Raw genomic sequence first — 20,725 nt, forward strand, 5'->3', positions numbered from 1 at the left:
CCACTTAATGGGAAGATTAGCAAAGAATTTGTGACCATCTCTAACTCAACAAAAATGTATGGGGGTAAAGAATAGATAGAGTGCTTGTGGAGGGGTATCTAATTTGAAATGACTAACAAGCTTTTTTAAAAAAAAATTGATCAGATTAGTAGGTTGTGATACTATATGCACATGGAAGAGAGGGATACGTAATTGGATTCTGCTGTGTTTCTTTTGAGGTGGTGAAGATGTATATTTTATGCCAATTGTATTGGCATAAAATTTTAAGTCAAATTTTTCTTATGTGAAATCAATAAAGTGGAAGTTAAATGCTTTGAAAACTTTATACATATATGTGAATGAAACAAAAAGGTGGGGCTATACTGAGAAAACTGTCATTCAGTGCTGTTATAAAGATAATGTGGTGATGATAACTACCTTTGCTTTTATAAGGATTTTGGGTTGCCAAAGATAGTTCCTCTTCATTCTGTAGAGAATAGGAATGGGGAAGTGTTACATTTGTACACCATAAGACCAGATGCACAGTAAATGGTTACCACATAGCTAATGTAATTTTTGGAATTTACAGATATATGTGTATTTTTTCAGGAGGTTATATAAGTTCAGTGTGATTTGATTACATCCAGATTAAATTTCATTGAAAAGAATGAAGGCAGGTGTCCAAGTTTGCCTTTTATTCTGTTATTATAATCAACATTTAAAATCATGAGTTCAAAAGATTAATCTACTTAATTCCAGTTTACTGCCAACTATGTCTACTACTATGCTTCACTCATACCAGAGAATCAGTTCATAACTGGAGTTACTGTATATCATTGGTTCTCTACCGGGGATGGCAATGCCTGGAGACATCTTTGGTTGTCACAACTGGCGGATGCTCTTGGCATCTAGTGGGTAGGAAGTCAGGGATGTTACTAAACATCATACATTGCACAGAGCAGTGCCTCACAACAAAGAATTATCTGTACTAAAATGTCAGTATTGCCAAGGTTGCAAAACCCTGTCGTACACTAAATGATTGAATTATTTTAGCACTCTAATTTTTTTTGGTGCTTATATACATTTTTTGTGTGTGTGTGTCTTTAAGTGTGTGACACTGAAGCTCCTTTGCCCTCTATTTAGGAATCAATTAGGGTATAAAAGACTGTTTTAAACCCATGTGTTCCTAAGTCCAAAGTGACACTGTTATCTATATTGTTAAAGCATCTGTTATCTGAAGCTGGAGTTGATATGCTTTTGCTCTAGTGAATAGCTTTGCTTGGATCTGTGGAAGACTGATGCAAATTTATAATTAGAGTTGCTTCTGTGTATTTTTCCATTGTATGTTTATATGTATATAGTTTGCAATATAACCTGGCAATAAATGATTCTTCAGTGAATCATTTCTAGTAATAACTAAATAATATAGACTCTTAAAATTCTGAGGTATTTTGACAGTGTTGAGTTTTTTGGGTGTTGTGATAGTAGTAATTCCAACAGGATTTGTTTTAATATGTGCTCTTTTGTATCTACAGGTAAAAAACTGGGTCAAAGAATTACGGAAAATGTTGGGAAATGAAATCTGTTTATGTATAGTTGGTAAGCATCATTACTTTTTTCTAAAAAAAAGTCCTCTGTTTCCTTAATGTTTTATTGAAGACAAGTAATTTTTGTTTTAAAGTTATATGAGAAAGGAAGAATGGCATATTAATATAAATATTTTAGAATAATTTAGGATTTAGCCTGGTGCGGTGGCTCATGCCTGTAATTCCAGCGCCTTGGGAGGCCAAAGTGGGTGGATCACTTGAGGTCAGGAGTTCAAGACCAGCCTGGTCAACATGGCAAAACCCTGTCTCTAAAAAAAATACAAAAAAAAAAAAAAAAAAAGCCAGACAGTGGTGGCATATGCCTATAGTCCCAGCTACTTGGGAGGCTGAAGTGGGAGAATCGCTTGAATCCGGGAGGCAGAGGGTGCAGTGAGCCAAGGTCGCACCATTGCACTCCAGCCTGGGTGATACAGTGAGATTCCATCTCAAAAAAAAAATAGGCTGGGCACAGCGGCTCACGCCTGTGATCCCAGCACTTTGGGATGCTGAGGCAGGTAGATCATCTGAGGTTCAAAACCAGCCTGGCCAACATGGTGAAACCCCGCTCTAATAAAAATACAAAAATAGCTGGGTGTGGTGGCGGGCACCTATAATCCCAGCTACTTGGGAGGCAGAGGCAGGAGAATCACTTGAACCCAGGAGGTGGAGGTTGCAGTGAGCCAAGATCGCGCCATTGCACTCCAGCTTGGGCAACAGAGCGAGACTGTGTCTTAAAAAAAAAAAAAAAAAAAAAAGAATAATTTAGGATTTAGAAGTGATTTTCCAGGAGATTCAAACTCTAAGGAATGCCTTGGGGAGCAAATTGGAAACTAAACAGTTGGGGCTTCAAGTTTCCCAGCCTTGCTTCAATTTGACCTTTCTTTTTCACTGTATGATTTTGCTTAGAAAAAAAGTTTAGTAACTACTTTAAAATAAAATTAAGGAAATGACTACGGCCTGTGTTCTTATTCTGTACATTTAACTACACATTTTTGAGTAATGGTCAGATTTGGCCATAAGGATACAAGTAGATCATGATCCCAGGGTGGAGGAATATTCCTAATGGGTATAAAGGAACTCTGCAACTCACTTTTGGACTTCTGGAATTTCTCTTTGGTTCCCTTTTTCTTTAGATTATTATTTCTGTGATATCACAAGTATTGAACAATAAAAGTATACTAAACACTGTACTGTGTATTCACAGACATTATCTCATGTAATCCTCATAATCCTATGAGGGTTTTATAGAGGAAGGTGAGTCCTGGAGATAATAACTTGCCCAGTGTCAGGTAGCTTTCAGAGATCGGATTTGAAATGAAGTCGTTCTGACTCTTAGGTTGCTAATCCTTAAGATGTATAGCCTCATGCTGTTTTCTCGCTTTCTTTCTACATACCTGATAATATTAAAAGCAATATGGGAGAAGCCAGGGTAGGATCATTTCAGTGGAAGACAAGGGTAGTATCTGGGGAAATGAAAGAATGGAATGGTCAGTTTGGGCAAATTCTGCTTTTAGCCTTAAGAATTTTTTTTTTCTCGAGACGGAGTCTCGCTGTGTCACCCAGGCTGGAATGCAGTGGTGTGATCTCAGCTCACTGCAACCTCCGCCTCCTGGGTTCAAGCGATTCTCCTCCCTCAGCCTCCCGAGCAGCTGGGACTACAGGCACGCACCACCACGCCCAGCTAATTTTTGTATTTTTAGTAGAGACAGGGTTTCACCATATTGGCCAGGCTGTTCTCAAACTCCTGACCTCATGACCCACCCGCCTCAGCCTCCCAAAGGGCTAGGATTACAGGCGTGAGCCACTGCACCCGGCCAAGAATTTTTTTTAACTTGAGTTTACATTTCTTATCTCTTGCCACCATTACATTGGTAGCTTTATAGTACCAGATCGGGCAAGTCTTGGGGGAAAAAAGCGAGATGATTTCCCCTGTGTTTTGGTCTAGATGCTAGATGTTAGGCTAGGCAGGAATATTTCAGACTGGAACACTGAAGTAGTAGGCTGCTTGGAGATTTGGAACCAAAGCTACAGCTAATCAGTACTGAGTTTTGTGTAACTTTGTGTGGTATATGGACTTACTAGGAGTGGAAGTGGCCACAGTAGATGAATGACTGAAGATTTAATATTTTGGGATTCTGATCATCTTTCTGAAGATAGAAATTACTAACATATACATAAAGTCAAGGAAACCCCAAGAGCTTGTTACTTGACCAAGGTCACAAAGTAACATTTAAAAAATCATCTAAGTTAAATAAGCTCATGAATAGTTTAAAGTGTGTTTGTTTTTTTTTAATGTTCAATGAAGTACCTTTTATGTTGCCCCTCTCTAAAAGTTGAAGGCATAACATTAAATTGAACCTCAGGGAAGATACTTTCACTGGAGCATCAGAGAGAGTGGTTGCCAGATAGTGAATTGGTTTCTTTAAAAATGTTTATATAGTGTATATTTTTAATGTTCATATTATAAGACGTTTTAGGAATATTGGATCTGGTAGCCTATTGCCTCAGGTAGGGTCAAATACCCCATTTAATATTATATAATGTTTATTAGTTATTAGTGTGAAGTATAGAAAGCTCTCACTTTCTTCTGTTGACAAGTGTGACATGGAATTTTACTTGGAATTCAGAGTTGGGAGAATTCTGAGAACTTAGGGACTGATTTGAGTAATAATAAAACTCCAGTCTCCCGTTTAAGAAAAAAAAAAAAAAGAATTCTGAGAGCTTATTTACTACTTTTCCCAAACTTATTAGGGTAACTTAAAGGATTAAAAAAAAAAGTATTTTGGGCCTCGTTACAGATACACTAAATCAAAATCTCTATGGATGGGACTAAGAATTAATTCCTTCTTTTCACCCCACCTTTCTTCCTTCTACAAGTATTTTTGAGTGGCTTCTTTGTACCAGGCACTGTGTGCTGTTAATTCTGATTTAGTGTACATACATGCTGGTGTTGGAGAACAACTTATTTTTTCTGACACAGTGCAATAAACGAATTTTTCTTCACATTTAGCTGAAATCATACTCCCTGTATCCTTCACTTAACTGATTTTTAAAGTGAGTTTTTCATTATATGTACAGAAAAGTGTACAAATCTTCAATAACATAATTTTCACAAAATGAAAATTGCACGGTGTAAGCAGTACCTAAGGACCCTGAGTTGTGTTGCTTTTTCATCCCACCACTCACAGTTGTTTTCCCCTCACCATTCCCCACCCCCGTCACTATCCTTTTTACTGCATGAATTAGTTTTGTTTTGAATTTTATATAAATGGAATCATATAATATTAACTCTTTTTGGGTCTGGATTTTTTGACTTTACATTATATGCCTATGATTCCTCTATGTTGTATATAGTTGTTCATTTTATTCTGATTGCTGTCTAATACTTTAATCTATGAATACTCCACAGTTTATCTGTTTTGCTATTGATGGACATTTGCATTGTTTTTCCCACTTCTTGATTTTTATTCTCTGTTGTAGTAGTTCAGTGTTTATTCTCTCTTCTGTTTTATTAGTAACTTTGAAATAATAATACTACTTCTCAGGGTTATGATGAAGATTATATAATGATTTGAAAAATACTTGGCATAGAGGTAAACATTTGACAAGAATTCATTCTTTTCTCTTTACATAAGATAACCTTTCAAGCATTTGAAGACTACTTAAACGGCTCACTTTAAGTCTTAAATTCTCTAGACCAGCTGTTTTTTTATGTGGCCTACCTTCCAGACATTCTGATCATCCTGATCATTTTCTCTCCTAGGTTTATTTTATTGTGTCAGTATGTCTCCCACACTTGGAAATAAACCATAGAATCCAAATGTTGTTGAGCTAGTATGTTCTTATAGACCCTGTCTCTCTCCTCACACTGGCCTTCTATCAGGATTGCCTGAGATTGCTTAAATTTTTTAGCAGACATGTCAACTAGTCTCTTTTACATAGGTTATAGTTATCTAAAATCTCAAGTCCTTTTTTATAAGTATTGCTATTCAGCCAGATGTTTCCCAGCTTGTTCTCGTGTAACTATTTAAAGCTAAGTAGAAATTTCAGTTTGTCATGTTTTTGAATCTTTATGTTTGATATACAGTCTACTAGCATTTTCATGTGTAAATTGAATACTTAACCTCCTAGATCCTTATCTAAGTCCCTGATATCCATGTGCTAACCAGTAATAGAGAACCACATGTTTCAATAGCAGAGACTTTTTCCTCTAGGTTGTCATTAATCCATTGATAGGCACCCTTGGCTGTGGTTGATAGTATTCTGCATCTAGTCTATCCTTAATATTTGTATGTTTCTTGAACAAATATTTATTATTAATCGTAGTCACCATTTACTGAGTGCCAGGCACTGTTTTAAGTACACATTTTTTACTTCATTTAAGCCTCCTGACAATGCTGAGGGGAAGACCATTTCATTTTACAGATGAAAAAATGTGCTTAGAGACCTTGAAACTTCCCAAAGTCACATAGTTTGTTAGAAGTAGACCTGGGATTTTAACTCAGATCTGCCTGCCACTTCAAGCCCATATCCTTAATAAACACTTCATTGCTTACTATGTGCCAGGCTTTGGGAATAGTGTAGTGAATAAGTAAACAAAATAGATACGGTTCTTGTCCTCCCAGAGTCTCTTGTGTGGAAAAAGAGAGGAAAACAAGCTACTATTATATGTTATAATAAATGCTATGGAAGGGAAATGCAGAATGGAGTGCTATGAGAGCACAAAAGCAAACAAACTAGATTTGGGGTGCAAGGGGGAGATAAGGGAAAATTTCCTAGACCAAGTGTTGGATAAACTGTTAGCTAGATGAAGCCAGTAGGATGATGGTAGAGTGTGTTACCTGCAAGGCGTGGTGGCTCACCCCTGTAATCCCAGCACTTTGGGAGGCTGAAGCAGGCGGATCATTTGAGGTCAGGAGTAAGTTTGTATTACCTGTCATGGACTTTAATTGTCTTACAACAATATTGACTTTCCATTTGATCATTCACTGTGATGAATGTCATTAATATTAATAACTGTTCCTTATTGAGCATATAGTATATGCTAGGCCTTTTACATATATCTTATTTTCACATCAACCCTGCAAGGTTTGTTAGCGACACATGCATACAGTGAGACTAACAGAGGTTAACTAATTTGTCCAAAATATTACAGTTATGGCCAGGCGTGGTGACTCTCGCCTTTAATCCGAGCATTTAGGGAGACCAAGGTGGGCAGACCGCTTGAGTCCAGGAGTTTGAGACCAGCCTAGTAACATGGCAAAACCCCATCTCTACAAAAAAATACAAAAATTAGCCAGATGTGGTGGTGTGTGCCTGTAGTCCCAGCTACTCGGGGCTGAGGCAGGAGAATCGCTTGAGCCCAGGAGGTGGAGGCTGCAGAGAGCCGTGTTCACGCCACTGCATTCCAACCTGAGTGACAGAGCAAGACCCTGTCTCAAAAAAAGGTAAAACAAAAAAAAAATTACAGTTATGGAGTAAGCAAGGACTTAAAAACAAGTTTTATCACATTTAAAAGCTTTCTGAAAGCTTCTTTCCACTGTGCCCCACAACCATTCAGTCTAAGCATAATATGATTCTAGTTCTATATCATTAGGCCATTTGCCCTTAGCAGTGGACATGCCCCTTCTATGTTCTTAATTCAAATATGTATTTTTAAGGAAGATCTGCTTAACTTAGAGGGTAGCTTTTTCCCTCCCTTTCCAATAGTGTCAGCCTATTTGTTTATGTTATTAATTCTTTATAGTACTATACTTTTAAGTAGGTGCTTGCTTCGGTTATTGTCCTTGTTTTCAGGTGTTTTAAGCCTATCAGAAAGTTCCGTATGTAGCTAGCTGCACAGTAGTATTGAAGCAGATACGAGTCTCAAAGCCTTACTCCTTAGCTGTCTTGCTTTTGAAAAAATACAGAAACTAAAAGGGTTTTTGAGCTTTGGAAAGAGGTCAGTCACTAGCCAGTCAGGTTTCTGCAATGTATTCTGTGCTGTCAATCCATTGTGAACACTGATTATTCAAAGAAATAATAGTTATTTAGATTTAAAATATTTTAAGTTTAAAATAATAGGTTATTAAGATAGCTATTTATTAATGGCCTGATTTATTAAAATTAGTCATTTAAAATATTATTAAATAATAAAGCAGTGTCTGAATTATTTCTCCTAAATGTTCATTTGAGGCAGTAAGGTGATTGCCTGCTTTTCCTCTCTTCACTCTTTTTATAGGTATTGATGATATTGATGGAATTTGGAACATGAGCCATTAAATACCTAGAAAAAATTTCCATAGGGTTTTAGGTAATTGAAGCAAAATTAATATTGCTACTTTTAGTAGGAGACTATCTTATTTTGCCTTTGTGAGGCAGAATCTTTTTCCTGTTTGTTGGAGCCACTGGCCACCAGGTGGTGCTTTTTGCATTCTTTACAGAATAACACGACGGTTTTTCCTCTGGTTACTGTCAGACATTGTCATATTTAGCTAATTAAAATTTCCAATGACAAATATAATGTAGGAAGTTAGAACTAATATGAAACTTCTTGCTGTGGTAGATAGCTGTTCAAAGAAGGAAGAGTTTGTTACTGAATTTGTTGGTATCCACTGAGCTTTAGTGTTGTCTGCTTCCCTCTCTCTGATTCTTAGGCTATGGTGGCAGATAGTTTCTTGCAGTTGCCAGCAACTAGGTTCTCAGATTATTCGAGGTCCTCAGTATATAGAACCTTTGGACTTGTCCACCTCAGTGCTAAACATTTTATCTTTTATTGGGTGCTTATTTCAATGCCTTATCTGAAATTTATCTGAAATTGTCTCCTAGAATCTATATGGTTCCAAGAAAAAAAGTAACCTTATTTATAAGATTTCTCTTTTCTCCCTAAAAGCCATAATAGAAGAATAAAAATGTTTGTTTGAAGTGTCCTTCCATAGGGTATTTTTCCTTATCATTATCTACTGTTTTTATTACCTTTAGCACTCTGGGTGTCCAGCCAACTCGTCTTAAGTTCAAGGAATCAGTATTTTGCAGTTTCTTCATTTTTGTTCTGATGGCTTTTTTTAAAAGTATAATCCCAGCTTGGTTCTGTTGTTTAAGGAGAGCTAACCTTATAATTTAAATCTGCATGATATACATATATTAAGTTTTAATAACTCACTAAAATTGTTTTTTAAACAAAGAATACAGTTTTTCCGGCCGGGCGCGGTGGCTCAAGCCTGTAATCCTAGCACTTTGGGAGGCCGAGGCAGGCGGATCACGAGGTCAGGAGTTCGAGACCATCCTGGCTAACACAGTGAAACCCCATCTCTACTAAAAATACAAAAAATTAGCCAGGCGTGGTGGCGGGCACCTGTAGTCCCAGCTACTCAGGAGGCTGAGGCAGGAGAATGGCGTGAACCCGGGAGGCGGAGCTTGCAGTGAGCCGAGATGGCGCCACTGCACTCCAGCCTGGGTGACAGAGTGAGACTCCGTCAAAAAAAAAAAAAAAAAAAGAGAATACAGTTTTTCCCCTTATGATTGTGGAGTACTTAAAAATCTGTACACTTTAATTTTTACTTTAACTGGTTTATATCATCCAGGAAATGAAAATACTCGTAGGATCCAAGAGGCTAGCTTAATGTATTTTAGTAAACACTAAGATAGCCATACTTATTGACCGGCTCTAAGTTAATGGGAACTGTAGAAAATTTTGCTCTTACTTTTGATCATTTACACTTGCCTAAGAATCACAGGTTTATCTCTAGGTCTCTGGTATCCCCCAAAATCAAAAAAGAGTGCCTGTCTCTTTGGAAAAGTTGTTTTCTTTGTCAGAGGCTGCAGATTCAGGAAAGGTATGAATTGAGTCATTTGAAGGAGGATGAGGCATGATCAACCCTCAGATCACAAGGCTTAACTTTATAATTTCAAGACATTAGAAGTCTGGTGGGGATTTGCATTATTTTTGCCGGTAATTAAAATGGCAATTTTATATTTAGAATTGGCTTAATTTTGTTATGAAAATAAATCAGTATAAAGATAAATATTTACTTTTTTCAAAATAGGTAATAAAATAGACTTGGAAAAGGAGAGACATGTTTCCATTCAAGAAGCAGAGTCGTAAGTACTGTGACCCTCCCATTCCCCATCACTCCCTAGTAGAAATCTTCCTCTTTATACGTTTTGCTTTACCATTTAGGTATTACTCAAATCTCTTAGCATGGATTGAGGTGTTGGATTCAGTGAAGCATGTTTACATGGTAATTTCTGGGCTTGTGGCAATAAAGCTCTTACTTCCCTTTTTGACTTCAGTGAAAAATACGAGTGATATAAAACAAAACTATCATGATCAAATAGGCAGTAAGCCACAAAAACTTTTGAAGTATTTGAGTCCCAAATTAATCTATAAAAATTTCGAGGCTTGTTACATTTGTGTTATTTAAAATTTGATTTAATGTATAGAGAATTTAAATAGCTATATAAACTTAATTTCACTAAAGTTGAGTAAATTAATATGTCACTAAAACTGTTACTATAAAAAAGCAGTTAAGACAAAATCATGAATAATATTTTACATCAATCACCGATGTTACTTTTTTTTAAGGTATGCAGAATCTGTGGGAGCAAAACATTATCATACTTCAGCCAAACAGAACAAAGGAATTGAGGAACTCTTTCTTGACCTTTGTAAAAGTAGGTATATTCAGATTTAGTTTGTTTAGAAATGGTTTTTGGTTTTTATTTTTTAAAAAATAGTATGTATTTTACACCAGTGTTACTTTTCAAAGAATTGGTTCTTTTTAAACTATTGACTATTGGTAATATTTCTGAAGTGCTGTAACTATTTTTTTAATGCTTAAATACCTACTTTAACCCTGTTTCAAGCAGTAATTAATGGTTATGAAATCATAAGTATGGTATGGGCTAAATGTATATTATAATATATGCATAAGTATTAAAAGTGGAAGGGGAATTTACATATTAAAACAGATTTAAGACCTGTAACAACCTCTTGCAATGAATGGACCTTATTTGGACACCGATTTGTCGAACTAGTGAAAAAGAGTGTTTGTGAAACAAGATATTTGATGATATTAAGATACTATTAATTTTTTAGGTGTGATTATGGTATTGTGGTTATGCTTTATAAAAGGAGTTCTTATCTTTTAAAGACACATTAAAATAATTTAGGAATAAAGTTATGGGTCTGAGATTTGACTCAAAATAATGGTAGGGATGCTTAGGGTTATACATGAAATTGGGTGATGGATTTTCATTATGCTGTATTTTCTACTTTATGTTTGAAATTTTCCATATTAAAAAGTTTATAGTTTTAAAGAAAAAGGAAAATAAATTTATATATACTCTGAAAATCATTTCTTATATTACCAATAAAATGCATGTCTGAGTTTATGGACTTTAGACTCTTTTGAGAATTTGATGAAATCATGGTTTTTCTCTCTAGAAAAGAATATTGATATGTGTGTATGTGTGTGTGTGTGTGTACACACACACACACATTTTGGAATAAATTAGTTTTATAAAACCCTCAAGTCATTCATAATTCTTCTAAAATATTGATTATCTAAGTGAAGACCCCTGATCAGCAGCATCAATATCACTTGAAAATATGTCAGAAATGCAAATTCTTGGGCTCTCCAAGCCTGCCGAATCAGAATTTCTAGGGATGGTGCCCAGAATCTGTGTTTTAACAAACGCTTCATATTTAGATTCCAATGCACACTAAAATATAAGAGCCAATGCTGTACATAACAACTTGGGGATCTTATTAAATGCATATTTTGATTTAATAGGTGTGGGATAGATTGAGGTCCTCATTTCTACAAGCACCCAAGTGGTGGTGATGCTAGTCATCAGGATATCCTCCTTCCTTACCTCCCTCCCTCCCTCCCTTCCTTCCTTCTGATAATGCTTTTAAATAACAATGCACTAAGTCAGTGGCTTACAAATGTTATAAATATCACATCTTCAAAACAATTTTTGCATGCTCCACATGTTTATTTAGAAATTATATAACATGTACAAGTACTAATATGTACATTTTAAAACATACCTAAAAAATAGAAATTTTGGAAAGTTAAAAATAAGTAGATATAGAATTTATAATGTTTTCTTATTTCCTCTTGTTGGATTGTCCCACATACCTCAAATTGTAAACCATTAATCAAGACCAGTCTCTAATTTAAGAGCCCTTTTGTATTTTAAGGACACCCTCTTTTCTTCCTTCATCTTGTCAAATACGTGTTTTGTAAATACTTTCTCTCAGTTTGTGTTGTGTATTCCCATTTTTCTTACCTGTGTCTCTTAAAGTGCAGTTTTAAGTTTCAGTGAGGTCCAGTTTATCTATTTTTCTTTTATGATTCATGTTTTATGTCTTACATGAGAACTCTTTGTGTAAGCCAAAGTCACAAAAATTTTCTCCTATGAAGATTTTTCTCCTGTGTTTTCATTTGGAAATTTTGTTTCATGTCTTACATTTAAGTGTATAATTCATTTTTCGTTGTTTTTTGCATAAGATGTTAAGGTATGGGTTAAGGTTGATTTTTTTTTTTTACAATAGATGTCCAGTTCTATTAATACTACTGTTTTTTGAAAATATTCTTTCTTCATTGAATAACCTTGGCAACCAAGTCAAAAATCAAGAGACCATATCTACGGGGTCTATTTCTGGACTGTGTTTTTTTGGTTCCACTGATCTATTTCTCCTATCATTGTCTCACTGTTTTGATTAGTGTAGCTTTATACTAGTTCTTGCAATCAGGTGGTGTGAGTCTTTCTGCTGTGTTCTTTGAAGTTCCCTCATCTTAAAATCCATTATTCTTCAAATATCGCTGTGGTCAGGGACAGTGGCTCACACCTATAAGCCCAGTGCTTTATGAGGCCAAGGCCATAGGATCACTTGAGCCCAGGAGTTTGAGACCAGCCTGGGCAACATAGTGAGACCCCCATCTCTAGCAAAAAAAAAAAAAACTCAGCCAGGCATGGTGTTGCATACCTGTAATTCCAGCTACTCAGGGACTGAGGCAGGAGGATCAATTGAGCCCAGGAGTTAGGGGCTGCAGTGAGTAAGTGATGATCACACCACTGCACATCCAGCCTGGGTATCAAAGCGAGACCCTGTCTCTCAAAACTAAAAATAAAAAGAATCATTTACTTAAAAGTATTACATTTCTAGTTGAAGAATAAATCCTGCCCCCTAAATATTACTTGGAATAATTTGAACTTCTTTGACATATTTCTAAGTGTGTTTGGAAAATCTTAAGGATTATACTTGTACGCAGGCAATTGTTCAGAGCAAAAAAATTTTTTTCTTTATTGATGTCACTGTGGCCATTATACCACTGGATAAATAAGCTTACTACTTGATACTAGTTTTTGACACTAGTTTTTTAAAACGTGCAGGTGAAGCTGTTTTAGTGAGCTGACCCAATGTTCATTATATTTAGTTTCTTTGTTGGTCGAAAGTCAGAAATAGCTATCATAGTGTTATACTGAAATTTTAGAAAGAGAAAACACAAATATTGTGGTCCTAATAATGTTTGCTTTCTCTCTGTCTTAGGGATGATAGAAACAGCACAAGTGGATGAGAGAGCAAAAGGCAATGGCTCTAGTCAGCCGGGAACTGCAAGGCGAGGTGTACAGATTATTGATGATGAACCTCAAGCCCAGACCAGTGGTGGAGGGTGCTGTTCTTCTGGATAACTGTTCACGCCTAAGAAATTAAAAGACAGAACAAAACTGTGGATCATTGCCCTCAACATGAAGACTGCCATATTCCAAGTCACATTATTTTACCAATGGAATTATAGAATTAACAGTATTTTAAATTACGTTTATAACACTGCAGAGACCTTAAGTGCTAAACTTAGTGGAGTTTGTGACCAGAGAATTGGCATTTTCTACAAATGTTAACAAAGCAATTACCAATGGCCTTTTTACATATTTTTTCTTTAATGAGGAATAATATGCATGTAGAAAAGACCTACTTAAAGGCTTCATTTATATTCTTTCAAATCAAATCTTTATTTAATAACTTATATATGTTGTTGGAATGGTTACATTTTTGCAGCCCTTTGTATTTTGTGGTAGTTTAAATTGTATCACTTCTAAACAGCAAACTGTTTTTGTTTCTGTTCTTGTTTTTAATTAGCAGAAATCTGAAGTACTATTTTTGCAGGGTTTGCACAGGCCCGTAACTGTCTACTACTTTGATATAATCTGTATACATCCTGTATGCTGAGCTGGTAAAATACATTGTAAATTACATATTAAATATTTTATCTGCTTTTACAAGCGCAAGGTGCAAAAATATATACAATAGTCTCATTGATGACTGTAAAGTGAATTAACATTTGGTGATTATGCCTAAGCTTTTTTGACTAATATAAAGATCATAGCTCCCCTTCACTTCTGTCTTAACTTGAACATGGCGTGTTTAAATTTTCATACATACTTTACTTGAATTATTGCTGTTGTCACACATTTTTGCCTCTCTGAGTTCATCTGATGATTGAGCAGTAGCATTTGCCTTTTGGGTTTTTTGTTTGTTATTATAGAAGAGATGACTTCTGCTGATTTTGCTTTAGAATGGTTACCTTAGAAGAATTTGGGTGGCTCATGTTGAATTTCACTTCTGCAATAGCTTTAGTTTTCTCATAGGCTTTATAAGAGATGGGTTCAGTGGTATGAGCAGAGGAAGAGATCCCAGATAGTAGCCAGTTAACCAAGACTCATTCATATAGCACGTAGTTTATGTTCCTGAGGCAGCACTTTTAGATCCTTTGTGAGCAAGTTCTATTTGTTCATTGCTTGCCAGAGATGAACACAGAATGTTCTGTTTCATTTTACAAGAACTATCCTGAGTTTCTGTGGATGGAAACATTACATGTAATGCAGATATAGTGAACACTGGAAAGATTTATTAAAGAATTATATTTGTGTATACTTTATAAATTAGTCCCTCATTAGATTTTTTTTCTTAAGCATAAGACTGAACTTAAATGTGTTAATTTTAGTAGAATCAGGCACTGCTCGCAGAAGGAACACAGATTGTAGAGATTAACATAAATTGTTCTTGTTCTAATATATATATTTTTTCATTTCTGTCGTGCTTGGAAAACTAGTAAATATTATGTCTAAGATAAAATGGAATGGCCCCTGGATTTACTTCTTATAAGAAGCAGTAGTATGTAATAAAGCTATTAGCATGAGCAATTAAGAGGCTATAAAGAGATTATAGTCACAAAAGAAATACTGCCATATTTTTAAGTTAATAACTTAAACCTTCTCAAATGGGTTAAAAGTTGAATGAATTGACACGCTGATGTTCTGATGTTGGAATTTTAACTTAAACTGGGAGGCATTCTGTGAGCCTTCACTTTACCTTCTTTAATTATTGTCCTTGCTAAACTCAACACAGACTTTTCTGTTATGTGTTTTTGAGGAAGTTGGGGTGGGAAGAGTCAGGGAGATAAGCTAAAATTGTCTTCTTTTATGGGGTAATTGTACTCTGTAGTCTCTTGGTTTCCTGTGAAGTTAGTATTTATGTGGGGGTGGGGGAAGGTAGCAAGAATCATGGGTATCACGGTACTTTGTTTTTGACCTCCTGGCTCTTTCAGACAGAGTGAAGAAAGCTTTTCCATTCTTACTGTTGTAGAAGTAGATAGAAAATAAGCTTTTCTCATTACAGTGAAATATGTTTTAAAAACTAGAGTAGCTGGGCACAGAGGCATGCATTTGTAGGGCCAGCTACTTGGGAGAGTGAGGCAGGAGGATCACTTGAGGCCAGGATTTCAAATCCAGCCTAGGTAACACTGATACCTCCATCTCGTAAAAGACACAAAAACTAGTTAGAGATGAAATTGAGCTTTATTTTAAAAAATGTTCTAAAGCCTGATAATTGGAGAGCTATACTTCAGCTTTTCATCCTACTTTAATGAAACAGCCAGATAGGAACCTCTGCTCCAGAATTGCCAGATAATTATTGGTGGGTCATAACTATTCTTCATATTTTTTTTTTTCTTTTCTCTCCTTTGGTTTCTGTGTTATCTTTCTTAACCTCACGTATTTCTTTATCCTTTTTGGTGGGGGCCTGTAATTCAGGCTAATTCAATAGCAACAATAGACAACATGATATGGCTGCTGTCACTTTGAAACCCAAAAGGTCTTTGGGTAGGAATAGAGTAATGAAAGAGGACCAGTCAACTTCAGTATATATACAAAGGAAAGACAAAGAGATGATAAACCAAGGCTGAGGAAATTTTTCTGATGCTTTCTTCATTTCTCTAATATACCTTTTGCATTCTTTTTCTGATAATTGTGCTATTAGGCGGAAGACACAAGTTACCACGTTGTGTATTAAAAGCAGTAGGTAGGTTGTGCCAGTATTTTTTCAACCAGTAAGCATATACAGTTAACTTATATAATTAAAAATTGGTTTAAGATAGTGATTAAAAATACCTGAATATTATGTTAAAAGTATACAATCATTGTTTCTGTAATGATGATGGGTATTCTGCTTCTTGTTTTTCATTGTAATTACAGGGGAAGATTGTTTTTGAAAATGTATATTGCCATGCTTTTGGGGTAAGCAGTAATGTGAAAAGAAAAAAGCATTATGTTATTGTATGAAATATAAGTGTTGAGATTTGTTTTGTCTGGGGTGTTGCCTAAGAATACCCTAAAGCTATGGCTGTTACTGCATTGAAATCTTTTTTTTTTTTTTAACAGTAGCCATATGTTATTAGTGGAGTACTTTATATTTGACATTAAAGTGAAGAAGAAGAGTAGTACTTCACTTTTAGGTTTTTAGTAGTGAAAGATAAAATTGGAAAAATAGGGAAAGAGCATAGGGAGGAATAGAATGGAAGTCAAGTAAATAAAAAACTACAACCTGACAGTTTTTTAAATCACTTTGAAAAGTACATTACTTTTATCAAAGAGTTTCTAATTAAGGCAAACTATGCATTATGCCAAATATTAAGAACATTTTAAAAATGGATTGTGATACTGTTTATTTCTTTAATTATATAATTTGCAATTTTCTGTATTATAAGTGCTACCAGGATTCTAGATAGTTGATCTTACATATTCAGATAGTATAGTTTACTCTTATAATTACCCGTTACGTTATCTCTAAAAGTAGTTTGATCTGTGCCTTTAACTTTTAGAATTCATCTTTTGACTTGTTTGCCACTGTAGAGTTTTCAGTTTTCTCTGTAGATTCAGTGTGACAAAGAGGGAATACATAATTTGTGACCATTTAAGATGCTGATATTTTCTGGAAAAGGATATAGATAGTAGTAGTGACCCGAAGGAGCCTCACAATAATGTCTAAAGATATAAACTGAGTAGAACCCTAAGTACTCTTCTCTAAATTATAAAATGCATTACCTAGGCTTTAATAGTTAAAAGCTGGGATTCACTGAACCGCATCTACTTGATTTCATAATATGCATTGATTTTAGTATGTTGCTGTTCTGTTATCTGTAATCAACTATAACAGAGTAATATATTTGGTGTTCTGGACCAAAATTCGTGCTACACATATGTCTGATGGCCTTTACCTTTTCAAGAAAACAGTTGCAATTTTGAGCAAAATTTTCCTAGTTGTAATATTTTAATAGTGTTATGTATTGGAAAAAATTTAGAAATACTCCTAAGAGTTTTCAATTTCAAGCAGAAATGCTTCTCTTCTAAATAAATACCACTTAATTGATAGACCTTCAGCAGTTCTTGTGCTATCTAGGATTTATACATTTTTGCTTTTCTGGAAAACTGCTTTGGCGCGTTAACCTTTCTACTGCAACATTTTCTCTTCAGTAGATATATGAGTAAACATGATGAGTTAATGTTACACAGCATACCCAGTTAGGTCTCTTATTCTTAAAGCATCTTTCTTTGGAAGTCTGCACATATTTTCAAATGCATCATATTAAAGGCACAAGTCAAGAGGAGGTGGAGTTGCCTACTTCAATGGCCTTTATTCCCACTATACCAGTTCTCAGTCTTGATTTTGATACTTTCTGGCAACTGTATCATCTCTTCACTATCAAGTACTTTAAGAAAAAGCTAAGGTGATTTCTTTACGTTTGAACAGGTGTAGATCAATGAGAGAATGGTGAGGGATAGCAAGGATAAAGTATAATGTTGAAAAGTAGAAAGAAGTGGTATCTGCTAAACTCTAGCTTTAGTAGCAAGCTATTTTAAGGAAATCATTGTATGTAGTACTTCCTAGAAATATGAAAGTTCCTCATTTTGTATTTAATTATGTAAGAAAATGTTCTAGGAAAAGAATAAAAAACATATATTGTCAAAGTGCCCTTTGGTAGTGCTCCCAAATGGTAGTAACTATTGGTCTCTAGTATATACTCCTCAAATATCTTTTTGCTATGTATTAATATATCTATATGTTTACATATAGAAATACATAGTGTTGTGGGTTTTAAATTTTCACATAAATTGTGTCTTACCCATGTGTTTTGCCATTTGCCTTTTCTCTTGCCAACGTGTCTAGGAGCTCTTTGGTAAATACAGACTTTTTCATTTTATTTCCTCCCACATTTCTATGGATGTGTCTTGCCTTTTTCTTTTTTTTTTTTTTTTCTCTTTTTCTTTTTTAAAATAGCCTCTGACTCCATGAAACCTGAAAAGGAATCTGGTCTGTTAGGTGGATTTCATTAGTATCCAAATTTATTTATTTATTTATTTCATTTTTTTGAGACAGTCTCGCTGTGTCACCCAGGCTGGAGTGTGGTGGCTCAATGATAGTTCACTGCATCCTTGAACTCATGGACTCAAGCAATCCTCTTGCCTCAGCCTTCTGAGTAGTTGGGACTACATGTGTAAGCCACCATGCCTGGCTAATTTTTGTATTTTTCATTTTTAGTAGAGATGGGAAGTCTTGCTGTGTTGCCCAGGCTGGTCTTGAACTCCTGGCCTCAACCATTCCTCCCACTTCAGCCTCCCAAAGTACTGAGATTACAGATGTGAGCCACTATGCCCAGTCAGTATCATAGAATTTAAATGCAAGCCAATGCTTAGACAGAATCAGGGTCTGCTTTAAGCATGTGAATCAGGAAACTAGAAGGCCTCTTATAATGTATTTGAAGTTCATTACTTTTGGCTGACGGTTGACTGCTTAGTGTATAAAATCTAGGAGTTAACTTTAGCAGATTCTTTTCTCAGAATACGTTTTTTATTGGAGGGAAGAAGGAAAAAGAGGAAAGGTATAACTGATGGGGAAAAGTACAAGATAAACTAAAACAAGTCTTTATACAACTCTGACAGCAACTCCCATAACAGGACATGATGCTACCAAAAATTCAAACTTGTATTTGATCTGTGCCTTTAATATAGAATAAAAACAAAAGTTCCTTTTTAGATCTCCCTTCCCTCATCATCCCACATCCCTTTTTAAAGGTAACCATTGTTAAGAGTTTGGTTTGTGTCTTTATTATGCAGTTTTATATTTATATTTGGCCTTTGTAAATTTTCCATTCCCTGAATGGAACTTCTACCCTATATCAAATTCCACCCTCAACTGACCAATTTACCAAGGCAAACTAGAATCATACTTCTTTTTCTGGAAGTTTTTTTTGAGACAGGGTCTTGCTTTGCCGCACAGACTAGAATGCAGTAGCATGATCATAGCTCATCGCAGCCTCAAACTCCTGGGCTTAAGCAATCCTCCCACCTCAGACTTCGAAGTAGCTGGTATTACAGGTGCATAACACCACCACCCACGCCTGGCTAATTGTTTTGTTTTTTTGTGGAGATGGCTCTCGCTTTGTTGCCCAGGCTGGTTTTTGAACTAGTTTCAAAGTGATCCTCCTGCCTTGGCCTCTCAAAGTACTAGGATAACAGTCATGAGCCACCATGCCCACCCTAGAATCATACTCTTTTAAAGCAAGTTAAATCAGCAGTAATAGTTCTGGAACTAGAAGTTAACTACTTACTGGACTTTTGAGATGTAAGTTTATCATACATCAAGCTTAAAAACTTGTAGCATTCTGGGAAAGTCAAGTCAAACTCTTGAATGCTATCCTCTGTGGAAATAGGGTTGGGAAAGAGCAATGTACAAGTCCAAGCTCCTTAATACACATAAAACTCTGGGTTGGGCTCATCCTCTTGGTGTATTTTCCTACTTGGAGAGCATTACAGTGTCCAACAATTTATAGGAGCTTCTCTGCACTGTCAAGACTATAGCTTAGCATATGTGTGCTATGACACAAGGTTAAACGTGTGCCCCAGAACAAATGCATTTATTCATGTTTGACTTTTAAATGAAAATTCAGAAAGCAGGTTAAGCATATATGTGAGTTTAATAATTGTTTCTGTATTTAAAAAAATTTTCAAACATTCAGCTTTTTATGACTTTGGTTAGTTTCACTCATTTGTTGAGTGCCTTCTGTATGCCCAGTGCACAAACTGCTATGTGCCCAGTGTACATACATGGGAGAACCAGATAGCCAAAGTGCCTTCCTTTATCGTTGGAACCTAGAGATGAGGAGCTGATACCTGTTGCGCATAGTCCAAGATATAAGTAATTTATCTGGGGATATAAGGTCACCTGTGCACACATGTTCACATTCTGTATTTGATCAGATATGTACCTGCCAAACTTTTGGAGTGAGGTAATTAGAATGACAGTAGTTGAAGCTGACAGTGAATTTGAGGTAAAGCTGGAAAGAATGTTTTTGAATTTTGCAAATAATACATTTTCAAGCCAGATTAAAATTGAATAACTTACTTTCTAGCTTCAAGGGGGTAATTAAGTGATCCTCTAACCCAAATTGCTTTTCCAAATTTTGTGGTAGCAGTGAATAGACTGATGCCTCCTGCTTATTTAGACAGCAGCCATTTTTGTTTGGTTTGGTTTGGTTTTGCGGTGATTTTTTTTAACCTAGAAAAAATACAATTTAAAAAGCAATCATATTGTTTTCTTTGCCTTTGACAGATATGGCCTTGTCACCACACAGTAAGCCAGAACACAATCCATTCCTGAGTCATAGTAGGATAGTTTGTGTAATTCTAAATGCACTCTCCAGTTTAAGAGTGTGGGTCCCTTTTTTTCTATCTGAAATTGAAGATAAGGTCAGAAAGATGGTTTAATGAATATGAATTTTCTAAACATCTTTTCAGTGTCTTTTAAGGATATTTTTGATATTACAATATAATAA

The 20,725-nt window shown here is 35.5% G+C and overlaps 1 protein-coding gene across 1 annotated transcript in view; it reads left to right on the forward strand.

Annotated features, from left to right (window-relative positions):
- The window catches only part of RAB21 (RAB21, member RAS oncogene family), a 34,609-nt gene extending 17,345 nt beyond the window's left edge, over nt 1-17,264 (forward strand). Inside the window, exons 4-7 of the mRNA XM_522469.9 lie at nt 1,515-1,578; nt 9,590-9,644; nt 10,129-10,217; nt 13,105-17,264. Coding sequence (XP_522469.2) covers nt 1,515-1,578; nt 9,590-9,644; nt 10,129-10,217; nt 13,105-13,247 — 351 coding nt within the window. The 3' untranslated portion in view covers nt 13,248-17,264. The remainder of the gene's footprint in view (nt 1-1,514; nt 1,579-9,589; nt 9,645-10,128; nt 10,218-13,104) is intronic.
- The last annotated feature ends 3,461 nt before the right edge of the window (nt 17,265-20,725 follow it).

This window comes from Pan troglodytes, chromosome 10 (genome assembly GCF_028858775.2).
Source record: "Pan troglodytes isolate AG18354 chromosome 10, NHGRI_mPanTro3-v2.0_pri, whole genome shotgun sequence".
Taxonomy (NCBI): domain Eukaryota; kingdom Metazoa; phylum Chordata; class Mammalia; order Primates; family Hominidae; genus Pan; species Pan troglodytes.